The following is a 17,779-nucleotide window of genomic DNA, read 5'->3' as shown; positions in this document are numbered from 1 at the left end:
AAGGGGCGGAAGCACAGAGCTGGGCTTTATCGACTCGACCTTCAAAGTCCCTACCACCGCCACTCCCCAACCCTCGTGCCTCAGTTTCTCTTAAGTCCCTATGTGGCTCAGGGAAAGAGTGTCCGCGGAACTGGAACTTCGCAGGTCTGCCGCCTTCACTCACCTCCACCCCACCGGCAGCGGGCCCTCGTGGGTTTGTGTTTTCCACGCGCGCACACGCACGCGCAGACCCCGGCCCTTGCCCCGCCTACCTCCCCGAGTTCTGGGGCTCAGTCGGCTCTAGCTCTCTCCTGCCGCCGGCGCCACTCCAGAAAGCTGTGGGTAACCGGGAGCGGAGCGCCGCGGGTGTGCTGGGCGCCGGTGGAGGGGGAAACATCGAGGATTAGACGCCGGGAAGCACTTCCCCAACATTTGCGACAGGTAGACACGGCGGAACCTAGTGGGTCAGTCAGTTCCCTCTCCGGAGATTTTGGGGCGCTTACGCCACTGCGGAGAGGGGGAGGGATGGGCGGGATGACCTCTATCAACACCCCTCACGTTGTTGAGGCCATCACCCCTGGGCGTTGTTCACTCTCCTAAGGCTGCGCCACCCACGCAGCCCCCGCGCATCTCCCGCTACCGCAGAGGGTTGGGGTCGTCTCAGTTCCCACCCCGGCCGATGGGCGGAGGGGATGGGGGAAGTGGCAGAGTGGCTGCTGCGCCGTCGTCTCCCTGGTTGCCCTTTCGCCGAATCCATGCACCGAGTTGTGCAAATGAGGCCGAGCGGGCTCATTTGCATTTCATGCTAATGAGCAGATCCCCTAAGTGCCTTTTTTTTCCTGGCGGGAGTCTCTGCTCTCATTCTGAGTATGCGGCGCCGGAGTCTTGAACTTCGTGCCGTCTTCTGGGAGAGGGGGGCTATTTATGGTTGCTCCGCGCGTCTGACACCTTCTTCCCTCCCGCGAGTCCGCAGTCTGCCGGGTCGGCCTGCCCTTCCCGCCAGGATAGAGGCCCCGGGGCTGGAGCGAGAAGTAGGGACACTCATCACCTCTTTTTTGCAGAGGGGAAAATGAGGGCAGAGAGGCTGGCCCAGCCCAATGATCAGGTCCACTGGTGGTCAGCAGGCCCCACACCCTCATCCATCATCCTGGCCACCCCTGGACTCTGGGCTGAACTCTGTTCTAGAACATGCCCGAAAGGAGGGCAGGCACAAACGCACCATCTGGATAAATTGAGATCCACATGCACTTCCCTAGGTTCAGGACCTAGGGAAGACGGGCCAGGCAAGACAGGATCTGATACCTGTACTCAGCATGTTGGGGCTGATGGCCAGTCGGAGATGCTTACCCTTATCCTGAGTGCCAGAGAGGAGGCAGAGGCAGGACCCACAGGGAAGGCAAAAAAGACCTGAAACCATCTTTATTTCACTCCAGCCCTCCAAGCCTCAGCTCTGACATCACCTCCTCAGAGTGGCCTTCTTTCCCGCAAGTATTTCAATGCCTCTTAAGTGCCAAGGTGCTTAGGATACAGCACCGAGCCAGACACAAGTCTGGAACTTCACAGCACTTAGTGCAGGCTGGGATTATATGTTTGTGTTTGCAGTAATGAAATGCTTGTCTCCCCATCTAGGCTCTGTGTTCCCAGAGGGGCTATGTTCATTTTGCTCACTAGGGCCTTATCTAGTGTCAGGCACAAAGTTGTTAGGTGAATGAATGACCTCAGGCAGGGAAAAGTAAACAAAGGGACAAGAAATTCCTTTCTTTGGGCCTCAGTTTCCCAACAAGGAAGCTAAGCCTAAGAGCTTTTCTGGGTTTGAGGAAGAACTCCCCATATATACCCTGCTCAGGCAGCCCCTCCAACCCCCTCCAGCCCTGCCTTTACCCCTCCCTCACAGCCCATCTGGCTCCCTGTGGAGCTAAGATAATCTTCCCATCTGTGATACCCTTTGCTCAGGGATGATACAACCATTATCCCATTTAGTCACCTTAACAGCCCTGAGATCTGAGTGGGTGGCCCCCCACCTTTCAGATAAGGAAGGGGGGTGCTCAGAAAGATGAAGTTACTTAAGTGACTGCCCAAATGGTATGGCCCTGTCTCCAGTGACCCTGGCCCACAGGTGTTCCGCTGGTATAACTGGGTGCACACCCAAGAGGGACCAGCAAAAGGGAAGGGATACTACAGGAACTCTTACAATCCTGCTTCTGAGCGAGATTTATGTGGGACCCTGCCCTCTTTAGAAATTCAATTCAACTAACCCTTTAAGGAGGTAACTCCTTCTTCCCAACCCATTTACAAAATCCCATCATCGCCTGCACATCTCATCCCAGGAGGGAGAGAGGAGCTGCCGAGCAGAAAGCAGACTGGCTGCAGGGACAGAAGACACCAAGGGCACCCTCCCTCACAGCTGCGCCTGGACCTCCTGCAAGAAGAGGAAGTCTTAGGGGTCCTTATTGTACCCTGAAGACCCCAGAGAGAACCAGAAGTGCTGAGGGGTTGCAGGCCAGTCTCTTACCCTCTCTGGGCCTCGAATATTTATCCATATGAGGCTGAAGGTACCTGCCTCACCAACTCATTCATGAGGGTCAATGGGACGACAGTGGCAAGAGGGCTTGGCACACTGCCCAGACTGTTCCAAAGCCAGGGCTGGGGCTGCCAAAAAGGCCACCTGTGCTTCACCATGCTGCATCCTCCTTCCCTGCCACCTCCCCAGGCCAGGCTCCACTTGTCCAGCTCTCTGACTTCCTGGCAAGGTTGAGTGGGCTCCAGCTAGGAAGGGGCCAGCTGACCTTGTTGGCCGGAGCACTAATCCCCTCCAGATGGGCTGGTGGCTTGCACTGAGGGCCTGGCTGCCCAGACAGAGCTGACTCTGGTCCCAGTGACTATGTGTGGCTGTGTGTGACCATGTAAAGGGAGCAACTCCATCCAGTCTCCCGGTTCCTTCCTGCTTCACTCCTCCCCACTGCTGACATCCCCCACAAGCAGTGGCTCCACGAAGGCCTTCTTGTCTCTAGTAGCCTCTTCTGGCTCTCTGTGTTGCTTAGCTTGGGGGCTGAGGATGCCTGGCTCAGCCGATTCCCAAAGGCCTCAAAGAGACAGCTCCTCCCCATGCTTCCCCCACTCCCTGTCAGCCCCATCACTCTGCACCTGCCCTTCCCAAAACAATTGTCCCAGTCCCCATCGCTCAACCCATGGAAGCTAGATGGGGTTTCTGGAGCCTGGGAAGATGTATGTGTCAAGGATGGGACTCTGGAGCATTTCCCAACATTTAGGGGAAAGGAGGAGGTCACAGGAAGACTTTCTCTGCAGCAAGAAGGACTCAGATAGATTTGGGGAATGACTTCCAACCCAACATGTTCCAAACAAAAGATAACTCTTTCTTTGGATCAGCTTGTATGAAAGCAGATGGATGGACAACATGACCTCCTGCAAGGAGGACTTGCTTCCATCTTTTCGAGGCTGGGGTTAGATGGATACCCCAAAAGAAATGTGTTAGTCATGACAATAGCAGCTCCCACAATGCACCAGGGCATATGCAACGTCACCATTCTGTGAAATATGAAAGCTCATATAAAGCATCTCTGCCCTTTCTCCAGCTCAACACAAGAAGACAATGGGGAGGGGAAGGCAGGTTCCCTTCTTAACCTCTTTCTGAGGGCAAGGATTGGGCTTTCCCCCTCCTGGGCCAGTCCACACCCCCATGCCCACCCGTGGGCATCTTTACTTGGTTTTAGTCCCCTGACCTCAGTTCAGGGACTAAATTCATTCAGGCTACAATGACCATGGAGGGGCAGGGGCAGTCTGCTGACCTCTGGAAGATGAAGGAGAAATGGGAGAAGGCAGAGGAGTCAGGTGGAGGCTCCCAGAGGAAGCAGCCCTGAGCTGCTGGTTCCCAGGCTGGAGCCTGAAGCCCCTCCCTCATAAGCAAAGCTGAGGCCCTCAGGTTACCACAGGACACTGTTAAGTTTATTCTAGGGTGAGTGGGTGCCCAAGGGGGGCAGTGAGTATGGCCGAGGTCACCTGGTAGCAGGGTGCTCAGGGATGGCCACAGGTTCAGGGCCTAAGTCTCTAGTCAGTTGGGATGCTTCACCTTCTGCCCCAGACCAAGGGGGTTGGGGCAGTCATGGATGTAGCAGTTTTCGTAATTCACAGGGATCAGTGATGGGCATTGAGCAGGCTTGATTCTCACATACATATGCAGTGGCCTGGTCTTCCAGCCGTCGGAGGGTACTCAGGAAAGGCAGCTGGCGGGACAGGAAGCTCGAGGGGTCCCCATCAGCCAGAATCAGCACCTAGGGCAGCAGCAGAGCAGGGAGAGTCACCTGCCGGGGTGGGGGGTCCATTGGCAAGGCCCACTGGGAAGTTCCCTCTTCCCAACATTCCAAGGGGAAGGAGACGTTGAGGAGCTGAGGATGGGAGGGGGCAGCTCTAGGGAGGTGGGGGGTGGGGCTCACAGGTTCGGGTACCTTGTTAGGAATGTAGACAGAGTGGACGCACTGCACCAGAGCCTTGGTGTCCTTGGCCTGGCGGTCTCCACAGATCACGATCTGACCAGAATAGAAAGGTCACTCCGGTGTGTCAGGGGAGGGAGCGGCTGAGCTCTAGACCACCAGGGTTTCCCCATCCTCCCTCCACCCCACCCTATATTCCTAAGGAACAGGGACTCATCTCAGCTGCCAGGATGAGTTAATGCTTGGCAAGTGGGAACACACACACACACATACACACACACTCACATACGAGAATACCGAAGTGAAAATGTCATACATATACACAATGGTACAGATACAAACACGGGGAGACACACACCCGGAAGACCCAAAGCACACAGGGACCCATCCAGACAGACACAGAGTAGTCACACACACACACACACACACACACACACACACACACACACAGCGGATGCCTACACAGAGGCAGATACCACACACACGAACAGCAGACACACACGCATGCAGGCAGACACAGAGGCAAACCTGCAGATGGGGCATCCACACGCAGACAGACAAACACTCACGACGAACACTCACACCAACATCCCCCTCAAAGGTAGGTGCACAGACACACACCTCAGGGTCACACACACCCGGAAGTACACACACACCAATAACACAGTACCGACAGAAGCAATTACGCTGATACCAAGATGTACAGAGAAACACTTCATCAGCCACCATGGACTCATATTAATTTCTGCCCCCCTGTCTGACAGGCGCCTCCACGGGCCCGCACACACACAGACCTGAGCTCTGGGGACAGCCCAGGAACCCCACCTCCTGTTCCCATCTGCTATCGCAGCCCCAGCTTCCCTCCTACCCGAGGTCCCAGCCCAGGTGCCCTCACCGCCCACCTGCTTGAGGGTCTGCTGCTGGGCTGAGAGGGCGCGGACCATCTCGGGCAATGCCACCGGGACACGGCGCATGCGCTCGGAGAAGGCGGTCAATAGGCACACACACTTGTCCATCCAGTCCTTGTGACCCGTGAAGCCGTGCAGCCGGAGCAGGTTGTGGGCTGACACGGAATTGGCGCTGGGCTCTGCGCCATCCTGGTCTGCAGCACACGGGGAGGCAGGGGGTGGGGGTAAGGGAGGGTCATTGAGTCCCAGGACCCTGCCCCAGGACAGTATCCAGGGTCACTTGGGGGATGAGACAGAGAAAAGGCCCTGCCTATCCCGCCCCTTCCCCACTCTGGGTGTGGATGCCACTCCAGCAGTTATCAGTACTTGGCTCTCTTTTATGGCAGCCTCCACTCTACCTGTCCTAGCTTCAACTGTTGGTCTCCAGGCTCCCTCCTCGCTGCTGATACCTCTGTCCAGCCACTCAGCTGCTCAAGCTAGAGCAGCACCATCCTGACCCCTTCCTCTCCCTCTCCCTCTGCTTCTAATCCATCTGTGTCTTGCCAGGGCTGCGGCCAGAAGAGATCCAAATCCCACGTCTCCCTATCTCATACTTCCACGTGCTCTGAACCTTCACCAATGCCTGCCTGGACTGAACCCGACTAATGGCCTCCTAACTGGTCACCTGTTTCCCCTACCCCCACTTCTCTCCACCAGTGGTCAGAGTGACCTCCTTAAATCCATACCAGAGCCGGTCACAATCCGCTTAAAACCTCCTTGCCAGCCGGGCATGGTGGCTCACACCTGTAGTCCCAGCACCTGGGAAGCTGAGGTGGGAGGATCACCTGAGCCCAGGAGTTTGAGACCAGCCTGGGAAACACAGTAAGACCATCTCTCTTTTCTTAGAAAAAAAAAAAAGATGACTTCCGTGCCCTGCTGGCCTCAGCATTCTCCTCGGTGCCCTCCAGGAACACGCAGGCCCTGCCCGTCCTCCAGGATACAGGCTGCCTGCTCCAGCCTGTCATGTGCTGCTCCCTGTGCCTGAACTCTCTCTCAGCTTCTCTATGGCCACATGGCCCCTCTTTCCCTCCAGGCCTTGGTTAAATGACACCTATCACAGGTGTACTCTAATCGCTCCCTAGGCTGAGTTGGGCCTCCTCTGCGGTTCTCTCTCAAGGCCCTTTTGCTCACTCAGTTAACATTTATTAAGCACCTACCATGTGCCAGAACCACACTAGACCCTGGGGATACAACAGTGGCAGAAAGTCCTGATCTTTGAGGAGCTAAAATTTGAGAGTCGGGAAAGAAACCTTTAACCACAGACAAGGCACATGGGTAATAGGGAGCAGGTACACATAGAGCATTCTACTTCACAGCACTCACCACAAATTTTAACTACACATTTGTGCATGTGTTTTTGCATTATTACTGCATATTTGCTGTCTCCCCTACCACACTGTAAGCTTCATGAGAGCAGGGACCAAGTGAGCCTTGGTCAATATCTGAATCCATGGGTGCCAGTTACTGTGCTAAGCATGTTTACAGAATGGCTAAATTCATCTTTACATCAACCCTGTGAGGTAGTACCAATGTTAGCTCCATTTTACTTATTAAGAAACAGGCGAGGCATGGTGGCTCTCGCATGTAATCCCAGCACTTAGGGAGGCCGAGGTGGGCAGATCACTTGAGCCCAGTAGTTTGAGACCAGCCTGGGCAACATGGAGAAATCCCATCTCTACCAAAAATTAGCCAGGCATGGTGGTGCATGCCTATAGTCTTAGCTACTCAGGAGGCTGAGGTGGGAGAATTGATTCAGTCCCAGAGGCAGAGGTTGCTGTGAGCCAAGATCATGCCACTGCATTCCAGCCTGGGTGACAGTGAGACCCTGGAAAGAAAGAAAGAAAGAAGGAAAGAAAGAAAGAATGGAAGAAAGAAAGAAAGAAAGAGAGAGAGAGAGAAAGGAAGGAAGGAAGGAAGGAAGGGAGGAAGGGAGGAAGGGAGGAAGGGAAGAGAGAGAGAGAAAGAAAGGAAAGGAAGGAAGGAAGGAAAGGAAGGAAGGGGAAAAAAGGAGAGAGAGAAAGAAAATAAAGGGAAGAAAGAGAGAAAGAGAGAAAGGAAAGAAAAAGAAAGGAAAGAAAGGAAGGAAATGAAACTAAGGCTGAGTTTAGTGGTTCATGCCTGTAATCCCAGCACTTTGGGAGGCCGAGGTGGGAGGATCACTTGAGCCCAGGAGTTCAAGATCAGCCTGGGCAACATAGCAAGACTCTATTTAAAAAAAAAAGAAAAGGAGACTCAGAAATATTACAGCAGCCAAAAATCACACCATTAATACGTAGCAGAGACACAAAGCCAGGAGGGCTTCTGCCCACACCAGTTCTTCACGCACGCTGCACTTAACACCTCCCAGGACCCCAGACTAGCCCTGCACCCCTACTGACCGTCCTTCAGACGCAGGGGCAGGCCAGCTCCCAGCTCAGCCTCACTGCAGAAGTAGCCGCCACCCTGGGAGTCCCAAAAGAGCCTGTCCTGTGTGTCCTGCAGCCGCAGAGCCCACTCGAGCCACGCACTCTCCTGTGAGGCCTCATACAGGTCCAGCAGGCCCCGCACCACGAAGGCGTAGTCCTCCAGGAAGCCCCAGCAGGGTGGGTTGCTGGGGGACAGGCATTAGGGGAGGGGCTGGGGAGAGTCCCAGGAGAGAGGGCCTTTCCCAGAGGAGGCCCGTTCACACATTTGTTCACTTAACCCTCCAGATGAACCCTCTTGGGCAGGTGCCATCAGCCCACTTCCCAGATGAGTAAATGGGCCCAGGGAGGCTACAAACTCACAGCAAGCACCTGGCAGAGCCAGGACTGCAGTCCACATGGAGTGGAGAAGTAGGGCGGAGGTAAGCTGGGGACGTGTGGGGAGATGAGCCCTCCCAGTCTACCCAGTCCCCAACCTGTGCTCCACAGTGCCCCCAGAGCCGGTGTAGCAGGTCCGCATCAGGCGGCCACTGGCCACATCAAACATGTGCCGCTTCAGGAACTTGGCACCATTGGTGGCATAGTTGATCAGCCTGTCTTGGCCCAGGACAGCCCCGGTCACAGCATAGCCTGACACCATCAAGCCTGCAGCCAGGAGAGACAAGTAGTGGTGAGAAGCTGGCCAGGACCCTCCAGGCAACTCCACCCCATCACCTCGGGCCCCAACACCTCCCTGGAGTCATGGGTGATCCCTGAGATCTTGGGCTCCAAAGCCAGACATGGCAGGGTTCCCAGCCCTTGTGCGTGACCTTGGGAGGGTTACTCAAGTTCCTTAAGCCTCTGTTTGTCAACTGAGAGTAATAACCCTAATAAAGGGAGAGTGAGCATTTAGTAGGTGCTGGACAGACGGGGGTTTGTGAAGGGGGATCCTACAGACAGGCTGGCCCACCATTCCAGGCAGCCAGCATCTTGCTGTCCAGGTGCGGCTTGGGCCGATGCTTCCGGGCCTGGAAGAGCTTCTCCAGCCCTGTGTTGAGCAAGGTCCGCACGGCCTCCACATCCAAACCAAAGCGGGCAGCGGTCAGCTCCAGCGAGTACCGGACGGTCAGCACATTCTGGCCCTGCAGCTCCCCCTTGGGGTCCTGAGGAGAATGGCCTTTGTCTGCGAGCTCACACGCCTGGCAGGCTCCAGGGCCCGTCAGGTGACCCCAGAAGTCCTCACCTGACTGGGGCTGATGTTACCAGCCTCTGTGAGGCCGTAGTGCTTCATGAGGAGCTGGCCTGAGGTCAGTGGCTCGGTGGCGCCCAGCACAGGCTCCGGGAGGAGCTGCTGAACTTCTTTGACTGTCCACACATAGTAGGCGCCCTCTTTGGGCCGCATGCCCCGCTCTGGGGGCGAGTCTGCGTCCTCTGCACTATAGAAGCCTCCGGACTGTGGGGAGGGGAGAGTTGGCTGGCCCCGGTCCACAGGGCAGTGGAGGCGCCAACCCCTCCCATAGCCAGGCCCGCCTGCCACCATGGACACACACCCGGTGGCTCAGGCTCCGAGCCACGTACTGCAGGATGCCTTTGGCCACGTCAGAGTAGAATTCATCGCCAGAGATCTAACAAAGGGAAGAAAGGAGACTGAACAGAGGTCACTGGGAGGCCCAGGTGGAAGGGGACAACATTCTCCGAGGCAGGTTGGGGATGGAAGTCTGGGTAGTGGGTACATGGGAGGGAACAGGGAATTCAGATTAAGAGGAGCCGCAGTCACCAGTAAGGCCTTGGGAGGGGCAGCCAGAGTGAGATGCCTGTTCTCTGGGCTGGGGTCAGGGATCACCTGGAAGGCCTGCGAATAGGCCACAGCGAGCTGTGCCTGGTCATAGAGCATCTTCTCAAAGTGAGGGACATGCCACTGGCAGTCTGTGGAGTAGCGGTGAAAACCCTGTACCAGGTGGAATACAAAGCTGGAGGCTAGTCTCAGCCTCTGCCCCACCCCACAGCCCTCTGCTGCCCTCCCAGGGAACACCCAGTGTCTGTTACCTGCCCCACATGGTCCCGGATGCCCCCGTTGGCCATCATTTTCAGGGTATGCAAGGCCATCTGCTGGGCCCGAGAGCCATCCTGAGTCGGTCGATGGCTGAGCCAATAGGAGAACAGGAAGCTCAGGATCACTGTGGGGGCACCAAGAACATGGGGGTGAGAGAATGGGAAAGTGGGGACAGAGATCGGAGTGGTCAGGAGGCCTTGGGCCAGGCAGAGGCTGGGAGTTCACTCAACAGGCAGTCTCTGAACAGGCTGTGAGGTCAACAGTCAACCCACAGGACAGAAGGTAACAGCCCAAGCCAGAGGTCAGAATATCATTGACTCACAGAGGACCAGAAAGCTACTTGTCCCCCCAGAGCCCAGAATGTCATTAGCCAAGCCAGGGTCACCGGGTCACTGACCAAGTCAGGGGACAGAAGCTCATCATCTAGGTCAAGGTGAGAGGGTCACTGCTGATACCAGCAGTCAGGTCTTCACCAATAGCTACCGACAGGCTAGGGGCAAGGAGGTCACTGCCAGTCAGGAGGACAGGAAGCTACAGGTGAGGCCAGGAGCCAGTAGGTCCCTGACCAGCATAGGAATCAGAAGGCCAAAGCCCGGGCTGAGGTGGGCATGGGGCACTGACCCGGCGTGGGAAACTTGGGGGCCTCGGCGAAGCCACCGTATTCCTCATCGTAGCCCTCGTCCAGCTGCTGGAAGCAGCGACTGTTCATGGTGGCGGCAGAGGGCGGCAGCTGGCGGTCACCCATGCTGATTTCTGATCGGGCCAGTAGGGCAGTGGTGACACGCTGGCTGTTTTCTAGCAGGGTGTTCTTGTTCTGTTTCCACTGCGGGAGGTGGAGGCACACCTGGAGGTCAGCTGGGGAGCGGGGCTCTTCTTTCCTAGTCCCCCACCCTGGTCCCCTAACTCCCCCAGGCACACGCACCTGTTCCCGTATTCTCAGCAACACTGTGCGGAAGCCGACTCGGGTCAAGCCATCCTCAGGAGGGAAATAGGTGCCCCCCACAAAGGGCTGGAGGTTGGGAGTCAGCCACACATTCATGGGCCAGCCCCCGCCGCTGCTGGTGGCCTGGCAGAGAGAGGGCGAGGGTGAGGGGAGCTGCCCTGAGCCCACGTGGCGCGCACACTCCCGAGGAGGACTGCTCACCTGCACGAATGTCATGTACACCTTGTCCACGTCGGGCCGCTCCTCACGGTCTACCTTCACGCTCACAAAGTCCTCACTGAGCAGGCGGCCTATCTCCTCATTCTGGAAGGACTCCTCTTCCATCATGTGGCACCAGTGGCAGGTGGAGTACCCGACTGAACAGGGCCATGGGGAGAGGTCAGGGGGCCAGCCACGGGTCAGAGGGAGGCTGGCCAAGTGGCCCTGGCTGGATGGAAGATGTCTTGGCCTCTAGTCTCCCGGAACACCTGCCAGGCCGAGAAGACCCTCCCCCATCCACTGCCACTCCCTGCCCACAGCCCTGTATCAGGGAAGGTGGGAGCATTACCTGAGAGGAAAATTGGCTTGTTTTCTTTCCTGGCCTTGTCGAAGGCTTCCTGTCCCCAGGGGTACCTAGGCCCAGCAGGGTGGGGCATCACTCAGTAGCCCAGGGGGTCTGGGAGGGGTCTAGGACCCCAGTGATTCCAGGCAGGGCCCCAGGAGAGTGCTCACCAGTCCACAGGATTGTAGGCATGTTGTAGGAGGTATGGTGACTTCTCATGGATCAGGCGGTTGGGGACCCTCTGGGGTGTAGACGAAGGATGGCTTCCCTTCCCTCCAGCAGGCATTGACACTGAACTACTGACCGTCGCACTTCGGTCCTTGTCCCGGGAGGAGCTACCCCTGGCGAGGACTAGTGCATCAGGCAAGCCGGGGACCTCCACCCACCTTATCCCAGGCCCCCCAACACCTGCCCCATTCCACTCAGCACCCTAGTAGGACCCCTGCTCCCAGCCCAACCCACCTTTCTGAACCATGGGGGAGACTGTGGCCTTTGTGCTCCCCCTTATGTTTTTTGGGGGGTGAGGAGAGGTGGCTCATTGGGGGCTCCTTGCCAGGTTAGTCTCCCCCAACCTCCTGGACCTGGTGGTGGGAAGGATGGCTGTGAGGTCAGGGCGGGTCACAATGGGCAGAATGGTTCTTGGGGCTCCATTCTTACCCCTCCCGGGGCCCCTCCCGGGGCCCCTCCCTGGGCCCTTCCTGGAACAGCTGCTTGGAGGCATCTCTCTGGCAGGCCTGGGTGTGGCCCCACCTGAAGGCAGCCCACTGTTGGTGGCTGCACAGGCCAAGATCAGTAGGGTCTGGGACTGGACCAGGTGAGGGACAAACAGAGGAAAGAGGACACGGGGACTGCCTCACTCAACGCCCTCCTGCTGGGATTCCTGTGGGGCCAGGTCCTGGGCCAGACCCCAGGACACCTAAGGAATCAGAGACCTCAGGGAGTTCAGCCTGGAAGTGGGCAGTGCAAGATGACCTAAATAACGAAAGGTCCATGCAGCAATAAAGGGCTGTGACAGGGCATAGGGTACTATTGGAGAAAGGCCCTTGACCCAGCATCCAGCGCTGGGGTGCAAGGAAGGCTTCCTGGAAGAGGTGTAAGAACAGTCCCTGGGGAGTTGGCACTGCACTGGAAGGAAGGGGAGGGGAGGGGAGGGAAAGAATGAGGACGGGAGGGGAGGGGAGGAGGACCTTATTGCCAGGGCCAGGTCTCAGAAGCATACCGGAGGTGGGGTGGGGGAAGGGCCAGGCATGCAAGGGTGGTCCAGACAGGCACTGGGGACCGGTGCCCGGGAGACCCTCCACTGAGCCCGCAGGCAAGCGCAGGGAGTGTCCGTACCTGCGGCTCGCGGCGAGGCCTACACTGGCGCGGGGTAGCAGAAGGACGCTGCCCAACCAGGCCCGTGCGCCCAGCATGGCTGCTCTGGGCCGTGGGCCCGGCCGCTACGGATAGGAAGGGAGGGCAGGAGACTGTGAGGGGCGGGTCGGGCACCCATGGAGCCGCGGGCGGGTCTTCGCTGGGACTTGGGACAGTGTGGCTGGTCTCCGAGCGTCACCCTGCGGCCGAACACAGAATTGCAGATCAGGCACTCCGGCCTTGGGAGAACCCATTCTGTGCATAAAATTGGGCTCTGCCCCTGCCTGGTGAGGACAGCCCTTCTCGTGGGAACAGGGAGAGTTGTGGGAGCCAGGGCTGGGGGATGCTAGGGCCGGGGGATGCTAGGGCCATGGGATGCCAGAGCTTCAGCTCAATTTGTCCAACCCCTGCCCATTTTACAAATGAGAAATGAGATGCAAGGTGAAGGCGTACCTTGGCCAGGTCCACTAGCTAACAAGCTTTGTTTTTTGCAACCTCCTCATCTCTAGGTCCTACTCAAATCCTACCCACTCCAGGAAGCCTTCCTTAAATAATACTGATGAGCCCATTTTATGTCTCATAGGTTACACATGGCCTTATTGGCTACATTCAGCCAATATCTATTAAGTGTCTGCCGTCTGCCGCTCTGCAAGGCACTGGGTATACAACGGTGGGCAGAGAGAAACAAGGCTCCTGCCCTCACATGGCTCACAGTCTGTTGAGAGCAGCAGATGCTAATTCAACAGCCATACCGATGAATCTATAAACACCCACGTGACAAGTCCGTGAGGATATAACGTAACAAGTGACCTGATCTGGTGGAAGGGGCAAAGGATGAAGGCTTCCCTGAGGAAATCACATTTGTGAAGACATGGAGGATGAGAGGAAGGAAGTTAGAGGGCGCTCAGGGGGAATGAGGCAGAGGTACAGTTTGTGCAAAGGCCCTGTGGCTTGTCAGTGAGTGAGGGGTGAGCAACTGCAGAAGGAGGAAAGACAGGGAGTAGATGAGGGCAGAGGCAAAATCTTGGAGAGACTCGTGAACTGTGAGAAGGGGATTTTTATTTTTTGAGATGGAGTCTTGCTCTGTCACCCAGGCTGGAGTGGAGTGGTGTGATCTCGGCTCACTGCAACCTCTGCATCCTGGGTTCAAGGCTGGTCTTGAACGCCTGACCTCAGGTGATCCATCTGTCTCGGCCTCCCAAAGTGCTGGGATTACAGGCATAAGCCACCGTGCCCGACTCAATTTTTTTTTTTTTTTTAGACGGAATCACGCTCTGTCACCCAAGTTGGAGTGCAGTGGTTTGATCTTGGCTCTGTCTTGCTGAGAGAGGTCCTTTGCTGACCTCCAGCTCTAGGTTCAAGCGATTCTTGTGCCTCAGCCTCTCAAGTAGCTGGGACTACAGATGTGTGCCACCACGCCCAGCTAATTTTTGTATTTTTAGTAGAGACGGGGTTTTGCCATGTTGCCTAGGCTGGTCTCAAACTCCTGACCTCAAGTGATCCATCTGCCTCAGCCTCCCAAGTGCTGGGATTACAGGTGTGAGCCACCGTGTCTGGCCAGAGAAGGGGATTTTTGATGATAGCAGAAGCAAGCTGTTGAAAGGCTTTAGTCAGGAGGGTGACCTGGTTGGATCTGCATTTTGGAAAGATCCCACCAGCTTCCCAGTGGAGAATGAACTGGAAAGGCGCAAGAGTGAAAGCGGGGGCAGATAGGAGGCTATAGCAGCACCCAGGGGAGATGGGAGAGTGGAGATGCAGAGAAGGGGATGGGCTGGAGGTCGGTGAAGGAGGAAACGACATCAGGATTGGCAGCGACAAAGAAGGCAGTATCCAGGGTGACTTGGAAGGTGGGACCATTCCCTTAAGAGAGGGCATGGGGTGGGGAGCGGGGACAATTCATGGGGTTCATTGTTGAACCTGCGGGTTTGAGATGCGCACATGGAGACAGTGATGACACTGCTCAGAGCACAGAGGAAAGGCTGTCAGGAAAGAGGATTGGGGGTTTTGACTGTTGAGATCATGTGGGTGTGGAGCTGATTCAGGGAGACCGTGCAGCGGAGCAGAGAAGAGGGCTCAGGTCCAGGCTTGAGTGAGCCTGTGAAAGACACAGATAGAGGCCGGGCGCGGTGGCTCATGCCTGTAATCCCAACACTTTGGGAGGCCAAGGAGGGTGGATCACCTGAGGTCAGGAGTTCGAGACCAACCTGACCAACATGGAGAAACCTCATCTCTCCTAAAAATGCAAAATTAGCTGGGCATGGTGGCGCGTGCCTGTAATCCCAGCTACTTGGGAGGCTGAGGCAGGAGAACTGCTTGAACCCGGAGGCGGAGGTTACAGTGAGCCAAGATTTCACTACTGCACTCCAGCCTGGGCAACAAGAGTGAAACTCCACCTCAAAAAAAAAAGAAAGAAAGAAAAAGAAAGACACAGATGGGGAGCAGCCAGGGTGCAAAGGAAACCCAGACAGGGCAGCATGCCAGAGACGAAGGACAGTGTCTACATGTCAGACTCCTGAGGGGCCAGCCTGGCTAGGACAGAAAAACGTCCACTGGCTTCAGCAACATGGAGGCCACTGGTGTGCTTAGTGGGCGTCGTTCTAGTGAAGTCAGGCTGAGAGCAGAAGTCGACCAGTCAGCCGCGGAGGAAGAGGAAAGGGAGGGGAAACAGAGAGAGATGACGCATGCTTGACATGAGGGGAAAGATGGGAAGACACTGTCAAGATTGATGGATCTAATTAAGACACATTTCTATGGGAGGGATTCATTTAAGAGAAAGTGGTGGACGCCATCAAGGATAGAAGAGGTGGTGGTCCTGGGTGGCCCTGAGAATGTGGGGTGTGGCAGGTTGTTGGACAGGTTGGCTAGTCAGAGGGTCCAGCGGGTGCTCGAAGGAACATGTTCTGGCTAGAAGGAATGAGGTTAAGCTCAGAGAGCCGGAAGCCTGCCTTGAATGTAGAGGAATTTGGGGTGATGACAAACCTCCAAGTGTGACCACGGTGAGGGTCACTGAGAGGTCAAGGGGCCGTAAGGTCCTTGGATAATGGAGCGACTTGAACTTGAAATTGAGGTAAGAGCTGGATGAGAAGACCATGAGCCAAGACTGAAGCATCCCAAAAATGAGGTGGAGTGGCAGCCCCAGGCAGGGAGGAGACAGAATGACCTATGGCACCAACCTCCTAGCAGGAGGGGTCTTGTAGGGAGGGAGGCAGGAAGCAAGGCTATCAACCTCTTCTTTGTGGGAGACAAAACAGCTCCCCTTGGGAGATCTCAGGGGGATCCAGTTTAGAAGAAGAGAGACTGGGTGGCAGGGCCACAAAGGCTGGGTCAGGGGACAAGAAGGATGGAATCATCCCAGGTTTGGGTGTAGCAGAAGATATTAATAGATGGGTGCTGCACTCTGGGTATTGCCTGGCAAAACCAGGAGTGAAAGGCGTGATGGGTTCATGCTTCATGGTCAGTCTCTGAAGAGGGTGGGCCCTGAGCTGAATGGACACTGGCCTGGGGGCATCCACATAGCAACCTCATCAGGAAGAAACTTCTGATCCCATTTGACACGTAAGGAAACACAGGCACAGAGACAGGGAGAGGGTAAGTAATTTACTCAAGGTCACAGAGCATAACCACTTATTACTAAGTGATTCTTGTCAGGGTCAAACCTTAGAGCAGAACTTTGAACCCTGTCAGTCTGATTCCTGAGCAGGTGTTCTTGTCCATCCTGTCTGTAACTGCCATTGTGGGATTCCCTTCCCCTTCCCCCACCCTAGGAAGGGGAGTGGCATTGTGTCCCTTCACTCCCCAACTTTAGTGGAAGGTCATTTGTCCCTTAAAGGGGATGGCGGCTGGCTGCAGGCTGCCTGCAGAGCCAGGCCCCAAGCACTGAGGACACATTAGTGTCCAGTGGTCCAGTGATCAGGGAGCATTGAGAAGAAACAGAGGCAAGGGTGGTCATAGGGGCCCCTCCTGGATTGATTACCAGGCTTCACCCCACCCTTGGTTTCCCAGACTCCACATAAACCCCTAGAAGGGGTCTGATTCCCCCTCTGTGGCTGAGACTGAGTTTCTCACCAGTCTTGGTGAAGCAAGGGCAGAGGGCAGAGTTAGATTTAAGGTGACTCAGTAAAACAAAGGAGCCTAGGAGCTCCTGCACCTGGCTCCTGCCACAGCCGCATCACATGCCCCTGACTTGTCTACCTTGCTGCCCCCTGGCTTGTCTACCCTGCTGCGCTCACGCTCCTGGAGGTTGGATCCCTCCCAGGTGAGCCCAGCACTTTGTCCACAGCAGTCAGTCAATATTTGCTGAATTAATTCTGGGGCCCTGCCTGGGAGCCCCTGGCCGTGGAGCCAGACTGTCTGACTCTGTTCCAGCCCCGCCCCATGCCAGCTTTGTGACTTTGAGCATGCCATTTAACCTGACCCTCGGTTTCCTTGCCTGAAAAATGGGAGTAATACCGGCTGCAAGGTGAGAGACCTGTGCAATCGCCCTGCAGTGGGCTTTGCGCTTGGTTTCATGCTCTGCTGTCCCTGTTTTGAAATTCTTCACACGATTTTGAACAAGGAGCCCTCACATTTTCATTTTGTATTGAGCCTCACAAATTATGTAGCCGGGGTCCTGAACGGAATTAACAATATTATCTACCTCAGAGAGTCGTTGCAAGGATTAAATAAACTGATCTGCTTAGCACATAAGCAGTACCCAATAAATAGGAACAAAGGCCTATTGTCTCTCGCTGTTAGCTCAGCCCCAGTGCCCATGTGTGACAAATGAATGAAAGGACCAAATTGAGTGACAGCCTGGGAGCGTCTGGAAGCGAAGGTGCCTAGGTGACGGGGGATGGAGGTGAGGGTTGAGAGGAGCTATAAAGGAAGCGGGGGCAGTTTTGCACCCCGCGTTGTGCAGCTGCAGTTTCCTAGACAGCCGGCGATCCATGCTGTGGTCGAGACCCGGCCGCCACACCTCGCAAAAAGTCCACTTGGTGAGAGCTGAGAACGAGGGTTCCAGTCTTTATTATGGGGGCGTTCAGTTTCTAGCTCCCGGGCCGTGGTCCACGTCCAGCTTCCGGAGCCGACGCGTGATTCCAGCCGCCACTGGTTCAGCGAGCCACTAGCACCCGCGCCCTGCCCAGCCCCGGGTCCG

General features: G+C 56.1%; 2 protein-coding genes across 4 annotated transcripts in view; both read right to left on the bottom strand.

Moving 5' to 3' along the window:
* Positions 1 to 3,920: 3,920 nt before the first annotated feature.
* SPATA20 (spermatogenesis associated 20) lies at positions 3,921 to 12,824 on the bottom strand. 3 transcript variants are annotated; one of them, XM_011959964.1, is made up of 17 exons: positions 12,628 to 12,714; positions 12,155 to 12,208; positions 11,463 to 11,627; positions 11,299 to 11,363; positions 10,953 to 11,107; positions 10,731 to 10,874; positions 10,430 to 10,631; positions 9,802 to 9,932; positions 9,599 to 9,703; positions 9,306 to 9,380; positions 8,999 to 9,208; positions 8,726 to 8,918; positions 8,253 to 8,421; positions 7,753 to 7,964; positions 5,330 to 5,529; positions 4,443 to 4,523; positions 3,921 to 4,268 (listed from the first exon to the last, which is right to left on the bottom strand). In XM_011959964.1, exons 1-17 carry the CDS (start codon positions 12,702 to 12,704, stop codon positions 4,098 to 4,100), a joined length of 2,409 nt encoding a protein of 802 aa, XP_011815354.1. In that variant the 5' UTR covers positions 12,705 to 12,714; the 3' UTR covers positions 3,921 to 4,097. The 3 variants fall into 3 exon arrangements, with proteins under 3 accessions (XP_011815354.1, XP_011815356.1, XP_011815355.1); XM_011959966.1 differs by lacking the exon at positions 12,155 to 12,208 and having other exon boundaries at positions 11,463 to 11,633; positions 12,628 to 12,824; XM_011959965.1 differs by lacking the exons at positions 12,155 to 12,208; positions 12,628 to 12,714 and adding an exon at positions 11,755 to 11,903 and having other exon boundaries at positions 11,463 to 11,633.
* Positions 12,825 to 16,446: 3,622 nt separating this feature from the next.
* Positions 16,447 to 17,779, bottom strand: part of EPN3 (epsin 3) — an 11,186-nt gene continuing 9,853 nt past the window's right edge. Inside the window, exon 11 of the mRNA XM_011960020.1 lies at positions 16,447 to 16,521. Coding sequence (XP_011815410.1) covers positions 16,447 to 16,521 — 75 coding nt within the window. The remainder of the gene's footprint in view (positions 16,522 to 17,779) is intronic.

This window comes from Colobus angolensis, unplaced genomic scaffold (genome assembly GCF_000951035.1).
Source record: "Colobus angolensis palliatus isolate OR3802 unplaced genomic scaffold, Cang.pa_1.0 Scaffold50, whole genome shotgun sequence".
NCBI lineage: Eukaryota > Metazoa > Chordata > Mammalia > Primates > Cercopithecidae > Colobus > Colobus angolensis.
The sequence above is the reverse complement of the archived record's forward strand: the minus strand, read 5'-3'. Positions and strand labels throughout refer to the sequence as shown.

Bases quoted from the DNA above. Each gene is read 5' to 3' on its own strand.
- SPATA20 (XM_011959964.1), bottom strand. From the start codon at position 12,704: ATGCTGGGCGCACGGGCCTGGTTGGGCAGCGTCCTTCTGCTACCCCGC. The intron at 8,919-8,998 runs GTGAGGACTTCT...CATTCTCCTCAG, and splicing joins GTAACATCAGCCCCAGTCAG to GACCCCAAGGGGGAGCTGCA. The intron at 5,530-7,752 runs GTCAGTAGGGGT...CGTGTGCTGCAG, and splicing joins GCCCCTGCGTCTGAAGGACG to ACCAGGATGGCGCAGAGCCC.